Source organism: Cotesia typhae, unplaced genomic scaffold (assembly GCF_013202065.1).
Source record: "Cotesia typhae breed Kobodo isofemale line unplaced genomic scaffold, CoteBio_Ctyphae scaffold_13, whole genome shotgun sequence".
In the NCBI taxonomy this organism is placed as follows: domain Eukaryota; kingdom Metazoa; phylum Arthropoda; class Insecta; order Hymenoptera; family Braconidae; genus Cotesia; species Cotesia typhae.
Window position 1 is genome coordinate 16731029 of NW_027423774.1, and position 25072 is coordinate 16756100.

A 25072-nucleotide genomic window follows, 5' to 3' on the forward strand; every position below is an offset into this window, starting at 1 on the left:
TCCGAGCACGACGTCTCAATTATTTTCTTCGTGTCAATTACAGTATTTACGTACACAAAATCGCCACTTGATTTATTAATGCAGTTATCATTATTTTTGTCATGTTTTATATTATTCGCAGCGAATTAAGTAGAAATATCAGGGCTTGGTCATCCGTTGAATTATTTTTCGTCATCTTAAGATGAACATTAAAAAAAAAAAAATGATAAATTGTTGTGATTAACAATTATTTGGTGATGATTAAATATCAATAGTTAGATAACACGAGGATGATAATGATAATTATTAATGATTAATTATTAATTATATAAGAATTTAAGTACTCGCGGGTTTGAGTTTTGTGAGTTTAAATATAGATGGAGTTGTCCTAAGTGGGTTCTTCTCGCAGGTGCTTGTTAATAACGTGGGTTTAATATTTAAAGAAAAACATAACATGTTAAAGCTAGACATCTGTTCGAGTTTATTCATCGAGAGTGTTATTAACAGCGGATAATGGCGATGTTACAGTAGGTACCCACTATAATAATATTGATAAAAAATATTGTTGCGCTGGTTACTAACGAGTTCAGTATACACCAGTTTAGAGTTTCGGAGTTGAGGCCGAGCTAGAGCTGGATTTAGATCCATTTTTAGATAATCGGGTTATTATCACGATATTATTTTGATACACATGATCAGAATGTTGAAATGTATGGATAATCATAAGTATATTTATTAATAACTATAATAATAATAATAATTATTATTATTATTATTATTATTATTATTATTATAACTATAATAATAACATAATGTAATAATAAATAATAATAATACTAATTATATAGTAGAAAAAAAAATTTTATCAATTTATTAATAAGACTTAACAATAAATATTAATGATTAATTATTAAATATTAAATATTAATCTGCATGTAATTTCTATAGTGTTTGTATATGTATTTTTTCATTGACTGCGTTTTGCTCATGTTGGACAATTTGACGGGGGTTACGCGTTGTTGAATTGAATACCGAGAGCATGCGCGACTAGTTTTTTTATTCAGTTATATATTAATATGAATTGTATCTTATCAAATAAAAAGTAAAGCCAAAATAAAAATAATAATAATAATATGATATTATTGGAGGTTAAATAGATGACAGGAATGTTAACTACTGGAGTATTTTATTTTTTTTTATTTCGTAGGCGAAGCTATTGCGTTTATTATCGTGAGGGATATCGAAAGCCAAAAGTTATTGAATGAGATTTTTTAAAAAAATTAATATCAAATGTATACGTACTGGCATTTGGTATAAGTGATTAAAATGTTTTGTGAAAAACAAAGTCAGCATGCACTCATTGTTACGCAACGGACTGTGATCTTCGCAATCGCTTTCTATCATCCTCCTCCTCTCAGTGCAGTAAAATTAAAGTAAAATAGAAAATGAAAAATTAGATATATCTGTCTTCGGTAGTTTCTATTAACAGGAAAATCAATTAATAGTTTCAATAGTATTTAAAATTCGAAAATTGTTGTAATTAATTTTTGGAGGCTGATTTAAAAAGGGGAGGATAATGAGGGAGTTATGAAGAAAATTATGAAATATATAAAATGTTTATCGAGGTTCAATATTGTTAAACTCTAGTCTTCTGACGCCGTGATTTAATTTTATTTTTATTAAAATATCAATTGTAATTTTTCATAATCGCGTTATTTATGACAATTAAGAGAGCACGTGTAAAAGATTTTATAGGAATTATAATGATAATAATAATAATAATAATAATAATAATAATAATAATAATAATAATAATAATAATAATAGTAATAATAATAATACTAATAATAATCATGAGAGCTTAAAGATAAAAGTAGAGTAAATAATGCTAAAAATTTTGCCAAAGAATGTAAATTGATCATTTTTTAAAAATATGTTTATAGTGTAATTCATTTAGAAGTTGATGATTACAGTTTCAATTAAATTATTTAGATACTGAAAAAAATTATTATGGTTTGATCAATAATCGTAATAAGAAAATTATTAAAAAAATTTTTATTTCGCTTTAAGAATTTATTTTCTTGGTTTTAAAAGTCTAAAATAAAGATTTTTATAGCTACGATCGGTAATTATTGTAATTTAATTGAAAAATATGTTATTTTCAATCGATAAAATTAAATTTGTATTTATTTTTTTCAAATTGTACTTTCTTTGTTAAAAATATGATCAGAAGCAAAAAAAAAAATCTTAATTATTCAAAAAATATTTTTCTTGAGTCAAATAATTTTTTTTAGTGTATTTACGAATTACTATTATTAATAATATTATTATTGTTATTATTATTATAAAATATAATTTGGTAAATATTATTAGGGTAGGCTGCAAGCACGAATAATGCGAGTGTCTTTATAACAATTCAAAATAATAAACTAAATAATAAAATTAAACTATAAAAAATAAACGAATGTGAACTGTAATTGAACACCAAAACTGTAACGATAATCCTCTTAGTTTGTCACTTGACTCAATAAATAAATCACAGAGTCCATCATTAATTAGTCCATAAAATTATAATAAATACAAGTTTAATTGCATAATTATTATAATTATAAAATAAAATAAAAATAATAAACATATTAAGGTTAATGAAGGAACAATTCCGTTATTACCGAGAATCAAATTCCGTCTTTGTGCTTTTACAAAGCATCGGTATTTTCTCCCTGCTTAACATCCTGCTTAACAATTATTTATACCTATATATAAATATATATTAAAAGAAAAAAAATAATAATAAATACTTAAATTAATAAGTTAATTTTTAAAATTACAATTACAAAATTGCACCGACCAATTTTTCACTTTAAAAATAAATTAAGCTAAATTTGTTTACTGACAACAAAAATATGTACTTTTAATTGCCAGCCAAAATTTTTTCACAAATCAAAAATAATAATAATAACAATCATAAATTTTAAAAAAATTAAACCGAACCAAATGAGTCAATTTTTTAATAAGCATACGCCTTCAATAGAAATTTTTTTAAACAATATTTATTTTTAAAAATAAGTAAAATAATCAACATAATCACGCTTTTATGCATGACACATATATACATGTATATAGCAATTTTTAAAATTGAAAAATAAAAAAAAAATTGGTATAAAATTTGTGTACTCGCTTTAGAGTTAATTTACAAATTAATTAATTAATTATTTATTTAAATTTAAATTGTAGAGTTGGTTAAATTTATATTTGAGTCGTTACGGAGGTGTTAGTAAGTGTCAGTAAATGTTTTTGAGAGTTTCACACAACTCATAATATAAAAGCACTCATTGTTAACACACAGTGAAAGCGAGTGATGGCCATATTGAGATTTTCGAGTTTCAAGTGTTGAACTGGATTGAATTACATGCAATAAATTGGATAACTTTATGGTACACATGCAGAGTAAAATTTGACCCACTTGTTCTGTCAAAATAATTTCATTGTCATTGTAATTAAGTCTTTCATTTGATTCAACATTTAATCAAAATATAAAACAAAAGCTGAGCGAAAATTTAAAAGAATAAATCGAAGCAGGAATTTTAAAGAATATTTTGTTCGCTTACGTAACATGTCAATTTATCTATATGTCAATAGATCGATCTGAACTATCAAGCACAAGTGCTCGTTTGACGTTTGCGTGTAACTTTTCTACGATAACGATAACGTCATGTATATATATTTATAGATATTATTATATAGATTTTGTTAGTGTACCTTACACCGTACTATACACCGTATATAAAATATTTTATATTTTTTTATTTTTCATTTTTTTTATCGTCTTGTTTCCATGTCTCGAGTTTTCTACCGTAGTATAAATCCACCCTATCAGTTGGCATTCGTGTCACTCCCTTTTATCTCACCGAACCACTCGCTCGTTTCGTCTTCGATCCACCAATTATCCCTGCTTCGACGTTCACTTAACTTTTATGATGATAAAAAGTAACCGTACAAAATAAAGTTTCACTAAAAAAAATAAAATCCGCGATTGAGAAAGAAAAAGAAAAACGTTAAATATTGGATAAAGTGTAACGACTTTTAGACATTTCGATAGATATTTAATAATATTAATTAATATTAAAAATAATAACAATAATAATAAAAGTAAGAGAGAGACAACGGTGAAAGATGTTTTTTGCTGATCTGTTATCGATAGGGTAGAAAAAAATGAACCCTTGGTATAATAATTTTATTTTTTCTATGAGCGCTTCTGTGTCCACTGTGCCAGTCCTCTCTCATTACATTACAATTAATATTAATAATAATTAATAATTAAAAATTAATAATCCATAAATATCACTAGAGTACATAAGTAGAGTGTGTAGTCAAAATTAATTGACTATTTTTTGTAGTTGTTAGTAAGAGTTCTTCGAGTTAAATAAATATACTAAGTAAAAATAAAAAACAACAAAAACTAATAATCAATAGAATAATAAATAATAAAAAAAAAAAGGCTAATTTATAAAATTTATTTCATCGTCGGTAGATCAAAAGCGGTTTGTAGGCAATGCCGCGATGGTGTGTAGCTTAGCAATAGTGGACGTAGGTTAGAATTCGATCCCTAATCGAAGCCACCCCGAAACCCACACATCCCTTTAGTGAAGTTAATCAAGCGATTATTTTTCGCTCTTCATAATTATCTTTCTTTTTTTTTTTTTTTTTTTTTTTTATTTAGAGACGCTTTATGTTCCACACGGTTTCAGCTGTTTTTAAATTTAGGACGTTGATAATGCAAATGTCTCTGCATTGCCTTTCGCCACTTGCACACACATTAATAAGTATACACGTATCCAATTATTTTTAATAATATATGAATATTAACCTACGCACATTTGCACGATAATAAATATTAATACTAATGATAATAATAAAAATAACAATAATAATAATAATAATAATAATAATATTGTAAAAGTCATTAATAACCATTAAAATAAGTTGTTATTTACAATACACGTATTTTTGTGTCCTTTTATTGGTAAGAATTTCACGTATTTAAATTTTCATTGTTTACAAGCCATAAAGTTATAATTGTTGCAGTTAAGGCGTCATTTGTACTTGAATAATAAAAATAATAACACAATAATAATAATTATAAGTAAGGAATAAAGAAAAGTATGTTACGTAGGTAAACAAAAACTCCTTCGTTAATAAGTTTAAGCGGTAATCTACGAATAATGCTTTATCCGAAATAAAAATAAAAAAAAAAAAGAAAAAGGAAAAATCATTTGCGAGTTTTAAAATAAAAATGTTAGAACTTGAATGAGTGGAGAGTAAAAAATATATAATAACAAGTTAGAGTAAACGAATTAATTGAAAGTGAGAGATAAAATAAAAAGCGAGAGAAAATAAAAAAAATAAAGGAGTGCACTTTTTACTATAAAAATGTAAAACGAGTAAATTAAAAAAAAAAAAAAAAAAAAAATTGACTATTCCCTTCTCCACACCCTCTTAAGACTGACTGTTTCTTGTACTTGTATCTAAACTTCCAAATCACACACGCTATTCTGCCATAAATTTAAAAGTTTAATAAAATAATAAATAATTGACATTTAAGTGTTGATTTATAATGAATAATGATAATTGATAATGAATTAATTAGTGGGTAAAGTTATTGATAATATTGATAATATTAATGATAATGAAAACAACACTACTTAATACAGTTACATCATTCTATTCACAAGACGCACATCGATGCACCGAGCGGCAGGAACGATAATTAAACGAAACGTAAAATATCTATTAATGAAAATGTTTTTTATCACGTTGAAGCATATAAACAAAATAATCATTACAAGTGTTGAAAAATAATGAAATTCAAAATAAATTATGATTAATTATTAATATTAATAATGATAAGTAAAGTAAAAAATAAAATAGAGGAAAATAATAAAGACAATGGAGTTGATTTTTGTATTTAATTAAATTATAAAATCTAATATTTATAAAAATAACCGTAAGCGGATATGTAAGATCAATTAATACCTACTGTATGTATAAATCTATATACAGTTAAATACCGTAGTGACGCGTTAGTATGTGGGGATTATTGCGGAATCGGTAAACGAGCTCGATAACAATCTGATTAGAGCGAAACAATTTTACTGATAACTCGTGTAGGTAACTCTGGAGTTTTTTCAAGGGGAGGATTAAGGAGTAACATCATTTCGAGCTTAGAATCGAAAATAATAATTATAATTATAATGGTTATTGAAAAAAATATTAATAATAATTATTATAATTAATGATAAATCTAATCGATTAATTTTAAGAATAATTAACTATTAATATTATAAATTATAATAAAGTATGTACATTTCAAAATGAGACTTAGACATTCCAGTAATTATTAATGATTGTCGATTATAATATGACAAAAATGATTAAGTCTACACTATTATCTATCTCTATTCTTCTACCGATTATATTTTTCTATTATATTTGTACGTTGAATTGTAAACTCTAATTGACCAAGCGACGTTCGTGCTTGTTCGTATTATATTTAATACTACGAACATTAAAAAAAAAAAAAAAAAAATAAATAAAATAATGATAATGATAACAAAAAAAAAAAAAAAATTATATAAAATAAAAATAAAAGTAAAAACTAATAGATGTGAATGAGTTTATTACGAAAAAAAAAAATAAAATAAAATAAAAAATTCACGGGCGTTTTGGGGCTTGGTTACACGTTTCGAAATTTACGTTTTCGTTGCCCGATTTTTCTACGACTTACTAGTGATAGTCGTTATCATCTAATTATTATACGGATAAAGTTAAAGTATAAAAAAAAAAAAAATATGAAAAAAAAAGGTTTTTTTAAATTATAAATCTCGATCTTATATCCACTGGTGGTGCGAACGCGTTATTTATAAACACAATTGTTAATTAAATGCACAACTACTTAATGTGAGAGTGAAACAAACGTTTAATTTATGTTTTATTTATTTATTATATTTATTATTATTCTTATTAATTAGTTTATAAATTATTATAATGATAATTGATAATCAATTAATTATTAGTTGCTATTTATATATGAAATTAATCGATATTAATAAAAATATTATCAAATAATTCATTTTTAGTTTTTTTAAACACTTTCTTTATTTTTTAAGTTAGTTTGTACAGTAGATTTAGAGGTGCTTGGGGCTAAATGGGACACTATTTTAAGATGAATATTTATTCTTACACTTTCAGTATCATTGAACTATTTTTACAGACATTGTTAGAAACAAAAACAAGAAATTTTTTTTTGATATAATTAAAAATTTTTCAGACTCTAAAAATAATTAATTGATATCATTTTATTAAGAACATGAGTTCTTCCTTAAAATTTTGACATAAGCTGCATTGACATCATGAACGAATTATAAAAAAAAATCTTTATTGACTTAATTTTGTGAAATTAGAAAATTGGTAACAATAGTTTTTTTATTTTTTGAATTGATGTTGAAAACATGCACAAGTGTAAATTAAATTACACTTATAAAAAGACATTTTGTTTAATTTTTTCAAAGTTTGTTTTATAAAATAAATTTAAAAAAAATATCACGTATAGTTTATATTTAATACATGCTTTTTTCGTATCTAAGACGTTATATTTCAATGAATAATCAAAATTAAATATCTAAAAAATTCAGTATTGATCAAATTAATTAAATGATTGGATTATTTTTGAAAAATGTATTGATATGAGTTAAAATTTCCGATTATGTGAATTTTGAACAAAGAATTTCAAAATTAGAAAATTCTTTACGAATTCTATTGCCAAAAAACACTATTTACTTGTTATCAGAGTAATAAAAATAACAATAATCAAATTCAGTTGTTATCAACTCTGATCGTATTTTCTCATTGCAATTTAATTAAAATCATAAAATATCGTATCTTTTATCGTTAATCAAACTGTTGGACTATAATTAAACATAAATCAATTTAAAGTATTTACCACGCACAGTAAAATCCATAAGTCATTAAAAACAAAATTTCAGTAAAACACTGAAATATACAATTGGTTTAAATCGTCACTTTACTTCGAGGGTGTGAGTAATAAATTCGAGCCAAAAAACATTTAATTTAGCCCCGATCCCTAAATTTGAACTTACAAAAAAAAAAAAAAAAAAAAAAACATCGAATTCTCCATTACATCATAAGTCCATGATCCTTGTCATTATTATTTTGTCAAGCGTACAATCGGCTGGAGGAAGAAATTAAATAACAATGTAAAAAAAAAAAAAAAAAAAAAAAAAAACAAAGTAAATGAAATGTTCACGAGGGCATTCCATCGTCAATACGACTCGATCAGTCTCTTAATGGACGTACACTAAAATATTGCACGCCAAGCACGTCTTTCAACTACATTCCATACCGGTCACGTTTGATGATAAAAAAAAAAAACGATCGTGACGTCATTTAAACATCTACAAATACAGGTAATATCATTGACATTAATATCATTGAAATATAAATAAAATAAAATATTAGGCGACACTGAGGCACTAACGTGACACTAATGAACATTGTAAACGACCTATTTAACATCTTAATAATATATATTAATACTAACAATAAAAAAATGTATTTAATAAGTATATCCATTTATAAAAAATGAATTAATTAATTGATTGCTATTAAATTGATTAATTTATATCTATATTATTGCTATTGATATTATTATTGAATTAGCGTAAGGTGCAATTGAAATGATTATTAAAATAAAAATGGAAATAAATCAAACTCACGTATGTTATTAATTAACGTTGATGAATTGTAAGAGAGAGTGAGTGGGTGACGACTACAAAAATACAATGTTAAGTGATATGTCGTTGGAGCGCAAGTTGATAATAATAAACATGTCGGGGGTTGCTGGTTAAATAATAATAATAATAATGATAATAATAATAAAGTGGTTGTTTTGTTAAAAGAGAAGGAATAAAATTTTTCAAGTTGATCAGTGGTTTGTGCACTTTTAAATCATTGTTTTCTTTTTTAATATTGAATTATTTGTTTATTTATTTTTTGTAACATGTATATACAAAGTGTGTATGATATTTGATCATTAATGATAAATATTTATAATTATAACAAATGTATATTGATATTGATATTGATATTTGACTTGAATTGCTATAGAAATGTATGTTAATATATTTCTGTGGGTGATTTTTGGCTCGCCATCAACCTCCGATCAGAAAATTAACGTTTGTTTGGTTTTTATTGTCAGAAGTTTCTATTTTTCCATAATTATTATAGAAATACGATAACATTTAACTAATTATTAGAATAATTAATAATAAATAAAACCAAAAAATGAGAGAACGAAGACAGGTGTTGTAACAATCGATTTTTTTGACTAAAAGAAAAAAAAATCGTTGACTCAAAAGTTAAAATGTAAATGTTAAAAGTATACGTAAGTTTAATTAAGTGTAATTTATTAACTGTAAGACGAAATTAATTGATCAATTAAACAGTGTAATTGTAACGGAATTTCAATATTATGAAACGGTAATTTTTATTAATCGATACACAAACTCTGAGATATTATTTTATGTTATTACCTTTGAGGTGCGGTCGTAATTAAAATGTCAACAGAATAAAAACAAAGATAAAAGAAGTAGAAATTAATATGTGACACTAATGTGTGTTTTTTTTTTTTTTTTTTTTTTTTATGAGCTAAGTGTGCCTAGTCAATAGATAACATCTGGTCAATTTATTATTAAATGTGTTGGATTGTTTTTATTGGATAATTTGATAATAATAAACAAAATCACCAAAATTAACAATTGTAGAATAATACTAACTTGTTTGAATTATTAATAATTACGTATTATAATAATGGAAAAGATCGAAGTTTGACGGGTTTAAATTTTTAACAGGGTATTTTATGTTTTATTTTTTGTCGAGTAAAGTGAAATATGAAATTTTGTAGCTGTTTGAACATTCATTTTCACACATGATCATGAATGGCCACACATGATCATTACTGATCACAAATGACTATTTATGGTCGGATATAAACGTAAATGATCACATAAGACCATGGATGATCACACATGGCTATTTATGGTTTCATATCATTATGTGTGGTCAGAAATGACTCAGTATGGTCATGTGTAATGTTTTATATGACTCATGTGAATGATCACACATGACCATTAATTATGATCACGCATAAATGGACATGATCACGTATAACAATGTTTGACCATAGACAAAAATAAAAGGTTGGCCATGTATGAACATATGTGACCATACACAGTAAAAAATTTTGCGTCATTTCGTCAAAAAATTTTTGTATTAAATATTTAACACTTTTATGTATAAATTTAACATTTAATGTGTTAAATTAACACAAAAAAGTGTTAAATATTTAACATAAAAATTTTTTGACGCAATGATGCAAATTTTTTTACTTTGTATGAACTCTAAAAAATTTTCAAATTAAAACTTGCATAAAATTTTTTCATCGATGATCATAAATGGTCATGTATGACTCATTTTTCTCAGATATTATTACACTTTTACAAAAAAAAAATTATATGATTAATTTTCAATTTTGTAGATGCGATTTATATCAATTTAAAATTCAAAGAAAAAATTAAAAAATTTTACCTGTCTCACATCGTTCTTTTTAAAAAAACTACTTTTACTATTATTACTAATTATGATAATACTATTGATAATGATGATAACAATAAGAACAATTATTATTATAAAATGATTGTGCTGTGTACTACGAAAATGTATGGCCTGTGACTATGTTAACATATATTACTAAAAAATAAATATATGGATACATACGTTCGTACACATATGTGTTATGTAAGAAATTTTTTGTTCGTGATGAATAAAACCATGTAACAAATAAACAAAATCTCGAATTAAATCTCTAGTCACGAAAAAGTGTCAAATAAGTGTCGAACTAGTGCTCGATTGATGATGGAATTCTCGTAATTTATCGACAACTACTGTACGTTTTATGTTAGTTTATATTATATTGATTAACTTCTCCGATTACTCATAAATATTAACATTAATGATAATATTATTAATAATAATAATAATAAATAAATGATAAATTATAGTAATAAGTGTGTCGATTAATTGAAGAATGCCTTCTTCCTCCCCCTTCCGAGAGAGAGCAAGGGAAAAATATTTCTCCAAGTCAAAATAATAAATAATTATAAAGTTTAAGTAAAGGCTGGAGCGTAAAAAACGATCCGATAAAATTGAAAATTATTTTTTCTATCGAAACTCACTGACCGCCCGACGTCCCCCGTAAAATATTACATATTATTAATGATAATGATTAATGGTAATTATTATTACTGAATATAAAAAAACAATTGTGTCCCTTTTACCCCTGTTATACGTGAATAATTGCATGACGTTACTATTGGTTTGTTCAAATGAGAGTGAGCACGTGTGTGAGCTAAAATATGAATAAGAAAACAAAAATAATAATGAGTAATGAGTAATGAGTAATAAGAATGCAAGAATCAATGGATCGAGCGATTGTCATATCAACGGTTGGTTATATATTATATATTATTAAATATATATATAAATATATATATTGGAGTGAGGCTATTTATTTAGAGTATACTAAATATAGTCTGTTTTAATGTGTCACGGGCTACACGTACTGTACTATAATAATAATATTAATAATAATAATAATAATATCTAACAATAAAATATTTTGTTTGCTTCCGTAGTTGAGTTATTTTTTTCCATTTTTAACCTTTTTTGTTTTTTGTTATTAAAGTAGTTTTTAGTTGTTAGCGATAATTACAATTAATTATGATTCAATATTCAAATGAATTATATGAATAAAATATTAAGATTTTTTTTTCAACTCAAAAAGTTTGTGGTTAATAAGTCACAAAAGTTATTAAAATTAACAAAATTTATTGAATAAAAAATTTCATACAGTAGAATTTTTTACGGAATATTGAAAGCTGATTATTAAATGAATTTCAATTATCAATTTTATTCACAAGGGAAAGAATATTCAAAAATTTAATTTTGCATTAAGAACGAAAAAAAAATCTATACATATATAAGAGACTAGCTGACCCGGTGAACTTCGTATCACCTACAAAAATTTTTTTTTTTACAAATTTTGATTTGTGATTTTTAACCTGTAAACTCTAATTTATTTTTGTCAACAATTAACACTGGTCGTATTGTAGACGGTTAAGTTGGTATTAAGTTATTAAATGAAACTTGTTGGTCAATTTAATATGTTTTATGTATTTTATTTATATAATAAATGTATAACAAATTATAGAGCCTTTGGCGCGTAACCAAACGATCCGGGTTCGATTCCTGGTCTGGGCTGTCCGAATTACTTTTCAGTTACCAAAAATTCCTACTGAGTAAAGGTCCTCCCCTTCCCCCTTTATCCTTTATTTCCCCAGTTCCCAAAAATTTGTCTTTAATGACAATTTTAGCTATTATATATGGCTTTTTATATATATATATATATATATATATATATATATATATATATATATATATATATATATATATATATATATAAAGATACCCAAAGTATACTTGTACGTAACTTCCTGCATATTGGACAATTTTGTATACTCTTGCAACCTTGAGTCTCAAGCGTAACAATAGCGATTTCGATACAAAATTAACAATTTTTTATTTTTTAAGCTGAAATTTTTTTCAATTCCAAAATTCCAAAATTTTTTTTTTCTAAACCATCCCTGAACTATAACGAACAAAACAAAAAAAAATTTTGAAAATCGGTCCAGCCGTTTTTGAGTTTTAGCGAGACTAACGCACAGCAATTGATTTTTATATATATAAGATAGATTTTTAGGTATATAGTGACTCATCATGATATCTCTGGAACTTTAAGGCGTAGAGACTTCAAATTTGGTAGGAATATTACTTTTACTATGTAGAGGTCAGCTAAGAATGGATTTTAAGAAATTCCTATCTCAAAGGGATTTGTGAGGGCGTTAACAATGAAAAATTCCAATTTTTAAACTACAGCTCCTTCAGACTCCAAATTTGATAGAAATCTTCTGTATGAGATGTAGAAATAGTTTATGAACGAATTTTACGATAGATCACCCCTTAGGGGGTTGCGGGGGTGGGTATCAACAATGAAAATTTTTAATTTTCAAACTATTGCTTCTAAAGACTCCAAATTTGGTGGAAATTTTCTTTAAGTGGTTCAAAGGCGCACGATCTATGGCACACTTGTACTAACTCACTGGCCAAGCATCCGTTCAAATCCCGAGCTGGTCTTAGAAACCAGCTTAGTTGAGATTTGACCATTGCTGCGTAGGTTAAGTTTTTCACAACCCAAAAGTCCCCAACGTACCACTCCCAACAGTTAAAATCGGTGATATGCTAAATAGACTAAAAAAAAAAATAATCTCCAAGTCCAAATTTAGACCTAAAAAAAGCTTAGTGAAGTTTAAAGTTAAGTTATTCTTACTCAATAAAATTTAATCAAAATCCGGATCTAATTAATCTATTTGTGATTAGTAAGAATAAATTAAAGCTCGATATCAGAATTTCTTGAAATTTTACAAAGAAGACACGAATTTTTGCCATTAATAAATTACTTTATAATATTACGGATCCAGAACATTCTCCGTCGAATCAAAGTTGCATCACGATGATTTATACCCTTGATGTCATGCTGCAATAAACGCTGGATTGCGGAGGTCAATAGGAATAGTAATTGTTCTCCATGATTTGTCGACTCGACACTTATACAAGATTTAAATTCTTGGTTGGTGAGATACTTAACATTTCGGTCGCAGCAATCATAAGGCAAATTACAAATTAATAAAGTAAACATCCATTCGGTGGATTTCAAAAGTAATATTCTCCTCTCCTTCGCATAATGACCGAGTTTTTGAAATGTGACATTTTATTTAGGACGAATCAAGAATAATTTATTAATTAGAAGAAGTAAAATTTCATAAAAAAAAAATTAATTACATTTTATCTGGTACAATTTTTCGAAAATCATACATGAACCAGCGACGTTAGCCGAGTGGTCAAAGGCGCAAGGCCTATAGAGCACTCAAACTAACTCACCGGCCAGGCGTCTGTTCGTGTCCCAAGCTGTTCTTGGAAACCATTTTGGGTGAGATTTAATCCTTGTTGCGTAGGTTAAGATTTTCACAACACAAAAGTCCTCAACGTACCACTCCCAACAGTTAAAGTCGGCGATATGACCACATCAGTTAAAAACGACTCTAAATAAAAATTGAAAATTGTATATGTTGACTTTATTCATAAAAAAGACAAACATTTGAAAATTCAGTTCTGCATGATACACATAAAAATGAATTATTTATAAAAAATAGATGGATGAAATTATTCTCCGATGTTCTTCTGTGTCATTCAAACTAAAATTTCAATTATAAACACAAAAATGTCACAATGCAACTAAATTGAAATTTTGAACTGTCAGTATTTTTTTTTTTTTGATTATTCAATGCGTATGGATCTTTTGATGTTTTAATTTAATATAACCACTGTGTAAAAGCTCTCTCTTTTCCGAAACAGTCATTACTCATGACAAGAATTGCAATTTTTGTAATTAACTCGTACGAGTCATTATTACACACAATAACGTGATGTTTGGTACAAGAAAATTAAAATATTATAGTTTGTTTGAATAAACGAGAACTAATTATTTTCGTTAATTAAATTTTGATAATTAATACTATTTATGATCCTCTTACAAAATGGTTGGTGTAATATAAGTTTAAGGGGCTGGAATGAAGTTGAAATGTCAATTACAGTTTAACTTTCTGCCTGCAGAAATGGAAGTATCTTCAGAGTGGAGGTTGGAACGAAGTTCCACAATATTGTCGAGCATATTCCCAACTCTCAGCTAAACATCTTCAACTTCATCGCTCTATATAGAACAGCAATCGATGTTAAATGTTTTGACTTCAGGTGTCTAAAGTTCAAATTAATATTACTATTCATTAAACACTCATCAGAACGAAGTCAACCATTACTTTTGTTAGAAAAGTCACCCACTAAAAATTGACCGCAGATGTTAAATAAGAATTTTCTATCGATCTCGTTAAATTATTTTTCTAATTATGGAAATATTTTTCTACAACTGATTGGAGTAGGGTGGGTGATTATTCAGTAGTACTTTAAATTAGAAATCTTCTTTGATTTCTTCAAAAAAACTTATTTTGAACACTACGAAATTATTGATCCAAGAATAATTCTTTTCAAAAGTAAGAATACTTTTGTTTTCTTCTGATAACTCTATATTTTTTTGTTCAGAAATCAGCTTTTTCGTTCAAAATGGGAAAAAAATCCTTTTGAAAAGAAAAAAATGTTACTTATAACATATTTTACATAGAACACAAATACTTTATACGGGTGCTTCTTGTAATTTTTCTTTGTATTTATAACAGCTCTCAAAAATTTGTTTTTTTTTTTCCTTTTAATTTTAAAAGTTAGTAATACAAGTAATTACTTTTTTTCTAATTAAGGTAGTACTACCAGTTTTAGAACTGACGTTCAGAATTTGACAAAATTGAGCATATAGATACATAACAATATCTTAATTAACCACTTAAATTTTTGGAGGCCTACCAAGAATTGAAAAAAAGATAATATTTACATATTTTTTGCTTTTACCATTTATCGTTATGGAAAATCATAAACTTTACTTTATTTCACAAAACTGGACGTACAGATTCTTATAAAAATTAAGACAACGAGAGAAAATAACATCTAGAATATATTTAATAACAATCAGTATGGTTTCAGAGAATATGAGAATATTTGTTGATAAAAAACATTCAAAATTTATCTCTGTCTCTCTTTCTCCAACGCGATTTAGTATAGGGAAATCTACTACGTTAATCAAACAAGGTTACTAAGTACTACCTTAAATGAACTTTATGAGGTGTGTATTTTTAGATTTTCCAAACTTTTGTAAAAATTATGATTGATACTGAAATTTATTTTGTAGAATATTTTATTTCAAAATTTTTATGAATATAAACGTTATTTTTAAACATAGATGAACACAATAAACGTACATCTTTTTTCAAAGCCGTAAATTGCTTCTGTAGAGCAAAATTTTTCTAAGAAATTTTCTATTCATCTAACCGTTTTATTCCGTTAAGTCAAGAGTCAATTTTTTGGATTAAAAAAACTTAATATCTTGGAGCAAGGGTAGTATTTTTGGGTAAATATTTTCCTTCAATTTAGTATTTTTTTTTTTTTTTTTTTTTTTTTCAGAGTATTTAAAAATGATCTTCAAACATTTAAATTCATGATTTGCATTAATAACTTAAAAAATTAAAACAAAATCAAATAAGTTTAAGGGGGATAGCCACTGTAAAATTTCGGAAAAAAAATTTTTTTTTTTTTTTCATTAAACTGAAGTTTATATATTCAAAATTATGTATTTCAAATTTTATAGAAAAATTCCGAATAGTTTTCGAGTTATAGTCATTTTTATAAGAGCGCGTCGATTGACCGTTTTACGCGCGGCGCTTCGACGAAAACGTCGCCTGCTCGCTCCGTCTTTGATTCGTACGGGTTGGCGATTGTTTTCCCTCACGATTGTCAACCGTTACAATTATTTGACTTTTAACGTATATTTTTTCTTATTGTTGAGATACTGTACCTCATAGTTTAGTTGTTTTGTATGAATACACACTCGTTCTTTAATTTATTGAGTTTCTTAGTGTACTCGTTATTGTTTACTTACTTATTTTTTTTAAATCTTCTGATCTTTTTTTTTTGTTTATTTAACAAAAAAATTTGTTAAATAATGGATCGTAAACAAAGTAAAGTTATTAAAAACGAAAGAAAACTGCCAAACGACAGGAAAAAATTTAATCGACCGCTCAACAGATATGAAACTGAAAAAAATACTGGCTCTCAACGACGTGATAGTGCTTCCAAGAGGAAATTATCACAAAAATCTGATTGTACAATTGATTCGAGTATTAGCTACAAAATTATAAATTTTTTTTCGATATTTAATTTACTAAGTGGCTGTGTATCGTGTAAAAGTGTGGTGGTGATGTAAACTTTACTGAGACAAGTATTCGAGGATTAGGTTTTAAACTAGTTGTGAACTGCAAAAATGTGATCCAGTTTTGATAAATTCATGTCCACTCATCAAGAATGCGTATGAAATTAATCGCCGTTTCATCTTTGCAATGCGGATAATTGGTATTGGGTTATCTGGAGCTGAAAGATTTTGTGCTTTCATGGATTTACCACGACCAATGTTCCATAGCTTTTACGATCGTCTGGTCACACAAATCAGAAATGCAGCTAGAAACTGTTGTGATTTAGTGTTGAAAAAAGCTGCTAAAGAAGAAATCCAAGAAACCTGCAAGCATTTAAAATCCAATGACATTCCTGGAATTTCTGTCTCCGGTGACGGTAGTTGGAAGAAAAGAGGGTTTAAATCTTCATTTGGTATATCTTCTCTAATTGGTTACTTCACTGGCAAAATCGTAGATGTAAGTATGAAATCCAGTTATTGTAAGATGTGTGCGCTAATGAGCTCAAAAAAGGAACAGCTGAATACGATCAATTTATGCAAGACCATGCTCTAGACTGTCCAATAAACCATGAAAATTCTTCTGGACAAATGGAGGTAGATGGAATAAAAGAGATGTTTATGCGATCAGAGTTATTACATAACGTTAAGTATGTAAACTATATAGGTGATGGTGACACTAAAACGTATAAAAATATTTGTGATGCTAAACCGTATGGGGACATGGTGAAGATAAAAAAAAAAGGAATGTATTAATCACGTGCAAAAACGAATGGGCAGTCGACTAAGGGCTTTGAAGAAGCAACGAACTAACAAGAAGACAAAAACAGGAAAAGAAGAAAATACACAGAAAAGTTTAGGTGGGAAAGGTCGATTAACGGACAAAGCAATTAATGAATTTACAAAGTATTATGGTTTAGCAATCAGACGTCATTCTAATGATGTTGATGAGATGTATAATGCTATTTGGCAAACATTTTATCACAAGTTTTCATCACCCGAAGATCCGCAGCATTTTCTTTGTCCTGAAGGTGCAAATTCGTGGTGTCAATTTCAAAAAGCTGTGGCAACAAATACTTTGGACTCATTAGTTGAAAAACCACCACTTCCTGCAGATATTGCGGAAGCTTTAATACCGATTTATGAAGATCTATCGAATCCAGAGTTATTGGAACGATGTGTCGGTGGGTTTACACAAAATAATAATGAAAGCTTCAATGCATTAGTGTGGCAGCTCGCCCCAAAAACAAATTCTTCTTATTCCCTTATTGTTGAAATAGCTTTATATATTTCAACAATTACATTCAATGATGGGGCTCTAGCAACTCTGAAGATATTAGAGAATCTCGATGTTAAAGTAGGACCAACACTCTACTCATACTGCGCTGAGCGCGACGCTACTCGGGTTAAAGCTGCTGAAAGCCGCATGGAAACGGCCAGTAAAAAAATAAAAAAGTCAAGGTCAATACTAAAGATAAGAAGGAAGAACCCTCATATGGCCCAGGACTTGATAGTTTGATGTGAGTATGAATATTTTGTGAAAGACTAGATTTTAAAGTTGCGAGAATCTTCTTAAAACTTTACTCGCGTTTTTCTCAAAACGACTTTTTCAAACTTTCCGGTACTGTAACTTTCGTAAATATGAACCGATTCTCAATTTTTTGTTTCCCCGTATTCGTCTACTTAGTGGCTATCGTCGCACGTAGGGGATTTTGAAAATTTTAATTTTTAAGATTTTTTAAGGCTGTTTGAGTCCAAAAAATGAGGAAAAAGACGAAAAAATTTTCAATATGGCGCCATTTTTTCTCAAATCAAAATTTTCAAAATCCCCTACGTGCGACGATAGCGACATTCCTATAGATTAAAATGCCGTTTGGTTTTTTTGTTTCAGATAATCCGTTTTTGAGTTACAGTACCGGCAATGGAGGGGGAAATTTTTTTGGTGCTCTACAAAAATGTTTATAACTTTGTGATAACAAAATATTTTTGAATAAAAATTTCGGAGAATTATCCTCAACATATACTTTATAAAACAAAAAAAACCCGATCCCCAAATTCCTTTATTATCCTAGTAAAAAAAATTCCCGAAAATTGCCTATTTTTTCCAGCGTCACACTGGCTATCCCCCTTAAGCCGATGTTCCGTTAAATTGTCCACTCGATTTGCCAGCAAATGATCAATATCAATCTTGCATCTCTCACTGTCGGGTCACCCTCACATTAACACTGACATCCGTTTCTAAGCGACTGGTTCAAGCTTCAAGCTAAATATTATTATCATGATTATTATACCTCCTATACCTCTCTACCTATAGCTATATGTGTACAGAGTGTAGTGGTAACACAAAGACGATTGATTATAGTCACGTCGACGGTCCACGGCGAGTTTAATGTTGGATTTAATACTGGAGGTCGTCAGCACCACTCGAGTCCAGAGAGAGCAGTGCCTTCAATCAGCCAGTTTCAATAGCCAGTCGGTGATGCTTCCAACCAACCCGGACATCCGAGTAGACGATTCAACCCTCGGATTTTTATATCAAAAATGCCAACACCAACTACTACCGTAGGGCAACCAAAACCTCCTATTCGCGTCCATCACTGCTGGCTCGCAACCCTCACATTTGTTATTTTCTTTTCTCCTCTCTCCTTCTATATATGTTTGCTCTTTCATTTATTTCCCATAGCCTTACGGATCACAAGAGCATAGTAACATAGAGACATAGAATCTAAACTTTAAACCATTTGATTTACAGTGACTGCTGTTGCTGCCGTAGAACGTAGCGTTTTTATCACGCAATAATTTTTTTCTCCCCATTTTACTTTTTTTCACTTACCACTGTGGTTTCAAAATAAACCTTCCATAACTCTTAACTCCTATGAAGAATAACATAAATTTTTTTTATTTTTTTTTACATTCCACCGCCAATAATAATACCTCTCAAAAACTGAATCTACCGTAAACAATAAACAATGAACAATAAATAATGATCTATGTATCCATCATTTATTTGCTCAAGGATAAATTAAAGCATCTCCGGGATTTGTTGAGTTTAAAAAAAAAAAAAAATTAGTTATTAATTAGTAATACCGTCCTCTTTCTACTATACTGTTGAGTCAACAAACAATTGTATGAATAACATTTTATAATAACGCACAATTATTAACGAAAAATATATGACTGAATAAACAAAAACATAAATAGATCTATATTGATAGAAATAAAAAAAAGCATCAAAGCTTTACCCACGTATTTTTCACATCAAAGACCACCCGATATTACGCTTTCAATGATATCACTGCACAACAACCGATATACGTATTACCGCGATTGTTCCTCTGCAATCCGCTTACCAAGTTTAGTTTTCAAACACATCTCTCTATATCTATATATCTGTATCTATGTGAGCATATAAATCTACAAACTGCGTATTTGTAGGTTCGACAAAACACTACTCACTACTCACTACACTGTGAGCCAGTTCACTCTATTACATTTTGTTTTTGCATTTACTCTACTTCATTTACAACCCTACTGTGTTATTTACATGCATACTCTTTTGTTAAACAATATTAAATGCCCTTTTTTGAATATCAATAAACTCTATGTAAACTTTCAATTACCCATTTGTCAATAGAAACATCTGCGTTGAGTACCACGCTTAAATTTACAATTATAATGATAATTTTAATGATTGTTTATAAAACTTTTATTTAAAATTCCGGGTAAAAATTTTCTGATATAGCCTAATATGCTTATTTATAATCTCTGATATAATCCTGATTTGTCCGTAAATAGCTTGATATGAAAATTCACCAAATTAGGTCATATATGGTCATACAAAGATATTATTTATCACTATACATTAGTCACAAAAATTAAAGGATATACAAAAAATTCAAAATGTTTGGGTGATTTTCAAAGAGCTGTAACTCCGGGGCTAATAATCGTACAGCAAAACAAAAAAAGGAAATTGTAGCTCCAAATGTCTAGTTTTCAGATATGACCATGAAAAATTTTTATCATGTTTGGGTCTGGAGTAATCCTAAGAAAACTATAAAAGAAAAAATTTTTCACAATTTTCCAAAATTTTTTTTCATCTGAAAAAAGGTCTAAGGGCTTTAAAAAATTTTTTTTCATAATTTCCTTCAAAAGTCCTTTTAGGAAATTTAATACCCTTTAATTTGATGTTTCAAGGATGGCTTTTAGGATCAACCGTTTTCTTAATTTTTTTCATTGAAAAAATGAATAAAAATCGAAATATTGCTCATAATGGTGATTTTTGCGAAAACAAAGAATTTAAAGCTTTGGGGCACTATAAAAAAAAATCACAGTGCTTTGAATTTTTTGGGGATTTTAGAGGACACTTTAAGGTTGAAAAATTACCAGCGATATCCTTCGTTCATTCATTTTATTCAATTTATAGACATAGAAAATTTTCCATATGTGAAATTAGACAATTTTTGATGGAATAATTATTTTTGTATAAACGTAGGGCGAGTAAAAATGTTTCAAAGTTTGTTTGAAGCTCGTGAATAATAGACAAAAAAGTAATCAAAATTGAAATAGTTTAGTTACTTAGAATTTTATAAGATTTAGATTAATTGAAGATATAACACTAAACAACTGTTAACGCCACATGATGTCAGAAATTCACTATGCCGTTTTGGCTCGGTTTGTACTCTTGAGAGACTGTAGCCTACGGCGAATTGTGTCAACATCAGCCTTACTGATGATGTGAGTTTGTTGATGTTCTTGAGATAGAACCACACAATAAGAGATGGAGAGATAGAATATTGGAAGCTGACTGATAAATTAACTTACTGAATTAATTATAAATTAAATGTAAACATTTAAATGTTTGGTTGTATGTATTTCTTATATATTAGATGTACCAATTAACTTATGGTAATTTATGATTGATAAATATGGAGGAGAAAATAGTAAAAAGCTAATACGTAACTAAAAACAAATTTTCATTAATTTTCTTTGGTCAAGAGAATAAATTCTTGACTTAAAAATAATTTCTTGGTCTGAAAATACTTTTTTGGTTCAAAAGAGTTTATTCTATAAACTCAAGAAAATTATTTTCTTCGAAATGGTATTCTTGGTTCAAGAGTTTTGCTCTTGAATCAAACTATAACTTTTTTATTAGTGTAACTATATTTAAGTCGAATAAATTTGTCGTTTAATTCGTAGAAACGTAGTTTTTTTGTCGAATCGTACACTGATAAAAAAATTAACATGACTTAAAAGCCAAACTCTTGAACCAAGAATACCATTTTGAAGAAAATGATTTTCTTGAGTCAAGAGAATTAATTCTTGAGTTAAGATATTATTCTTGATCTAAGAAAATTTTCTTATTTCAAGAATTTATTCTTGGTCTAAGATTTTTGGCTCTTGAGTCAAGTTAATTTTTTTGTCAGTGAAAATTAAATTTTCTTTACCATTAAGATTTTCACGATCGAATCAATAAAAATTTTTTGGTAGCTTAAATTGAAATATAGTTGGTGTAATTAATTCTTGTAATGATTAACTTATTTTGATTTAACAGCAGTTAATATCAATATCAATATGTGTCTGTGTGAGTAAATCTTATACAACTTCTAAACAAATTTCGAAGGGTCTTACCAAACTTAGATGTTCTAAGAATTTGAACCAATTCGGCTCGGTAGATTTTGAGAAATTCCAAAAATTTTCACAAAAATAATTTATTTTTAAATATCTTTTTTACAGGAGCATCAATCTTTTGTCAAATGTAATCAGCTCTTAATTTCGAAAAATAACTTTAATTGCAACAAATTTCATAAAGATCGGTCACTTTGTTCAAGAGAAATCATTGTCGAAAAATTTCGAAAAAAGTAATTTTTTTTATATTATATCAACATTTATGATTTAATTTAATATTTTTATCTTTCAATTCGACTTATGATTATTTAAACATAATTTATAATAATTTGCTACAACAATTGATTTTTAAATTACTATTGATACTACTACTTGTGTTAAAGTTCATTTTTAGGATATTCAGCAGATATTTTATTGTAAAATTTACACCAATATAGATATCATTTTTAAACATCACTAAGTTTCGCATTAACTTTCAGCTACTAATCTACCAGTAGAAACGTCTATGCAGTTTATTCTAAGTAAATAAAACTAAAATGAAATAAGAAGTAAAGGCTGATCAAAGCACTGCTAGTACTACTTGAATACCGTTTGGACTATGATTTAATCAAAAAAGCGAAGTAATTATTTTCCAGCAGCTTGTAGACTCACATCAGCTTACTCAGCGAGCCGTTAAGCTGATCAACAGTAATAAAACACCTGGTTCTTAAAAATAAATTCAAAAAACGGACGCAAGTAAATCCCCTTCGCTGCAATAAAATGGGGAAAAAATCTTAAAAACTGCGACAGTTTTAGCTAGAGTAGTGTGCAACAGGCTGCTTCATAACCCGTCTACCCGTCCTGACATATTAGCTGCTCTCCGCAAATATTTTATCGAGCTAAATTCCAATATTTTAGACACTCACTGGGTTAGGCTTTGGCGATGCTACCAGTCTGATGATAACAACAGGTACATCTATAATACACACGTCCGCCCATAATCCATATTCCATAGTCCATAGTCCACCCATCGACACACATCAAACATCATCAAATATATATTTATATTCGATTCAACTGATTATTCTACAGGTGGGACATTAGTCTATTAGTCTATCGATCCAACACTTTTAATAATATAGGCAACTAGCTAATACCTGACCGTTTCGCTGGACATAGATCGGACTTGATTGTGCAACGGTTTTACACCGCTTCATTTGGTTGCTCAGAATAATCATTAAGAGTGTGCGGTTCCTTTCCAAAAATAAAAAATGTTTGTCATCCAATACTTCTAGCAGTGTTCAATAGTCACATGGAAATGGTAGCTTTATTCCTATACTGTGGAGCGGAAGTGAATCTTCGATTTAACATCAATATTCATAAAGTATTTGGAGCCACCTTACATCGTAGCTTATAGCTTGACCATAACCTTCTACTGCTTCGTTATTCGATTCTTTGAAAATCCAATGAAGTAATGAACTTGTTAGTTAATTGTGCATGGAAACAAAATTATAGCTCTTAGAGTAATACTATGTTGCCATAGTAGCTATTTCCATTTAACTGACTATTTAATTGTTACTAAAGCCATCTACTAGATTGCTTTGACAGCAATACGTTAGATGACTAAATTAGTTAAGCGGGATTGCTGGGAGAGCAATACGAGATCGCTGTAAGGACTATACGTTTCACTGTAGTCTTAGACCTCCCGTACAATCTTGAGTGCTGACATATTTTACAACTTCCAAAATAAAATATTTATACCCATGATAACCATGAATACATATTTCAATAAAATAATTATTTACAATTTTTAACTTCTCGCTAAGAAAATCGAAGATTTTCAAAGATCGGAAAGTTATTGGTTTTCCTCGCAGTTAGCGCCATTCGAAAGAGCTTAGCTAAACTTAGATTTGGAATACAATTTGGACCGATTTGAACCGGTAGATTTTGAGAAATTTCAAAAGAATTTTTTCAAATGTGGTTTTTTTGGAATATACTCAAAATGACACAAAAATTATATTTTTGAGCTCGAAGAGCTCAAAAACGTAAGAAGTGCTTTTTCAAGCGCTTAAGTATGGAATTTGCGGAAAGTTGCAGGGATGACCTTTAGGGTCAACCGTTTTCCTAATTTTTTTATTTAATTAATTGTCATCCTAAACAACAACTCGTATCACTTGATTTGGCAGGAAAAGGAATGTTTTATCGGATAAGAGGGTGTTGTAAGCAGACAATTGAAAAATGTATACAAAAAAAAATTTACGTGAATCAAGTAAATAATTTTGAAAAACTTCACCTTTTTCATTTGAGTAGAAAAATTCTTAAACTAAAAAAACTTTTCGTAGTTTGTGTAAATTTTGCTTGATTCAATAATTTTTCGTCTTGATTCGAGACACT

The 25072-nt window shown here is 27.9% G+C and overlaps 1 protein-coding gene across 1 annotated transcript; it reads left to right on the plus strand.

Annotated features, from left to right (window-relative positions):
* Positions 1 to 17521: 17521 nt before the first annotated feature.
* Positions 17522 to 19543, plus strand: LOC141534108 (uncharacterized). The gene is made up of 3 exons (XM_074253245.1): positions 17522 to 17534; positions 17631 to 18513; positions 19437 to 19543. The coding sequence occupies exons 2-3, from the start codon at positions 17847 to 17849 to the stop codon at positions 19541 to 19543; spliced, it is 774 nt and encodes a 257-aa protein (XP_074109346.1). The 5' UTR covers positions 17522 to 17534; positions 17631 to 17846.
* Positions 19544 to 25072: the final 5529 nt, after the last annotated feature.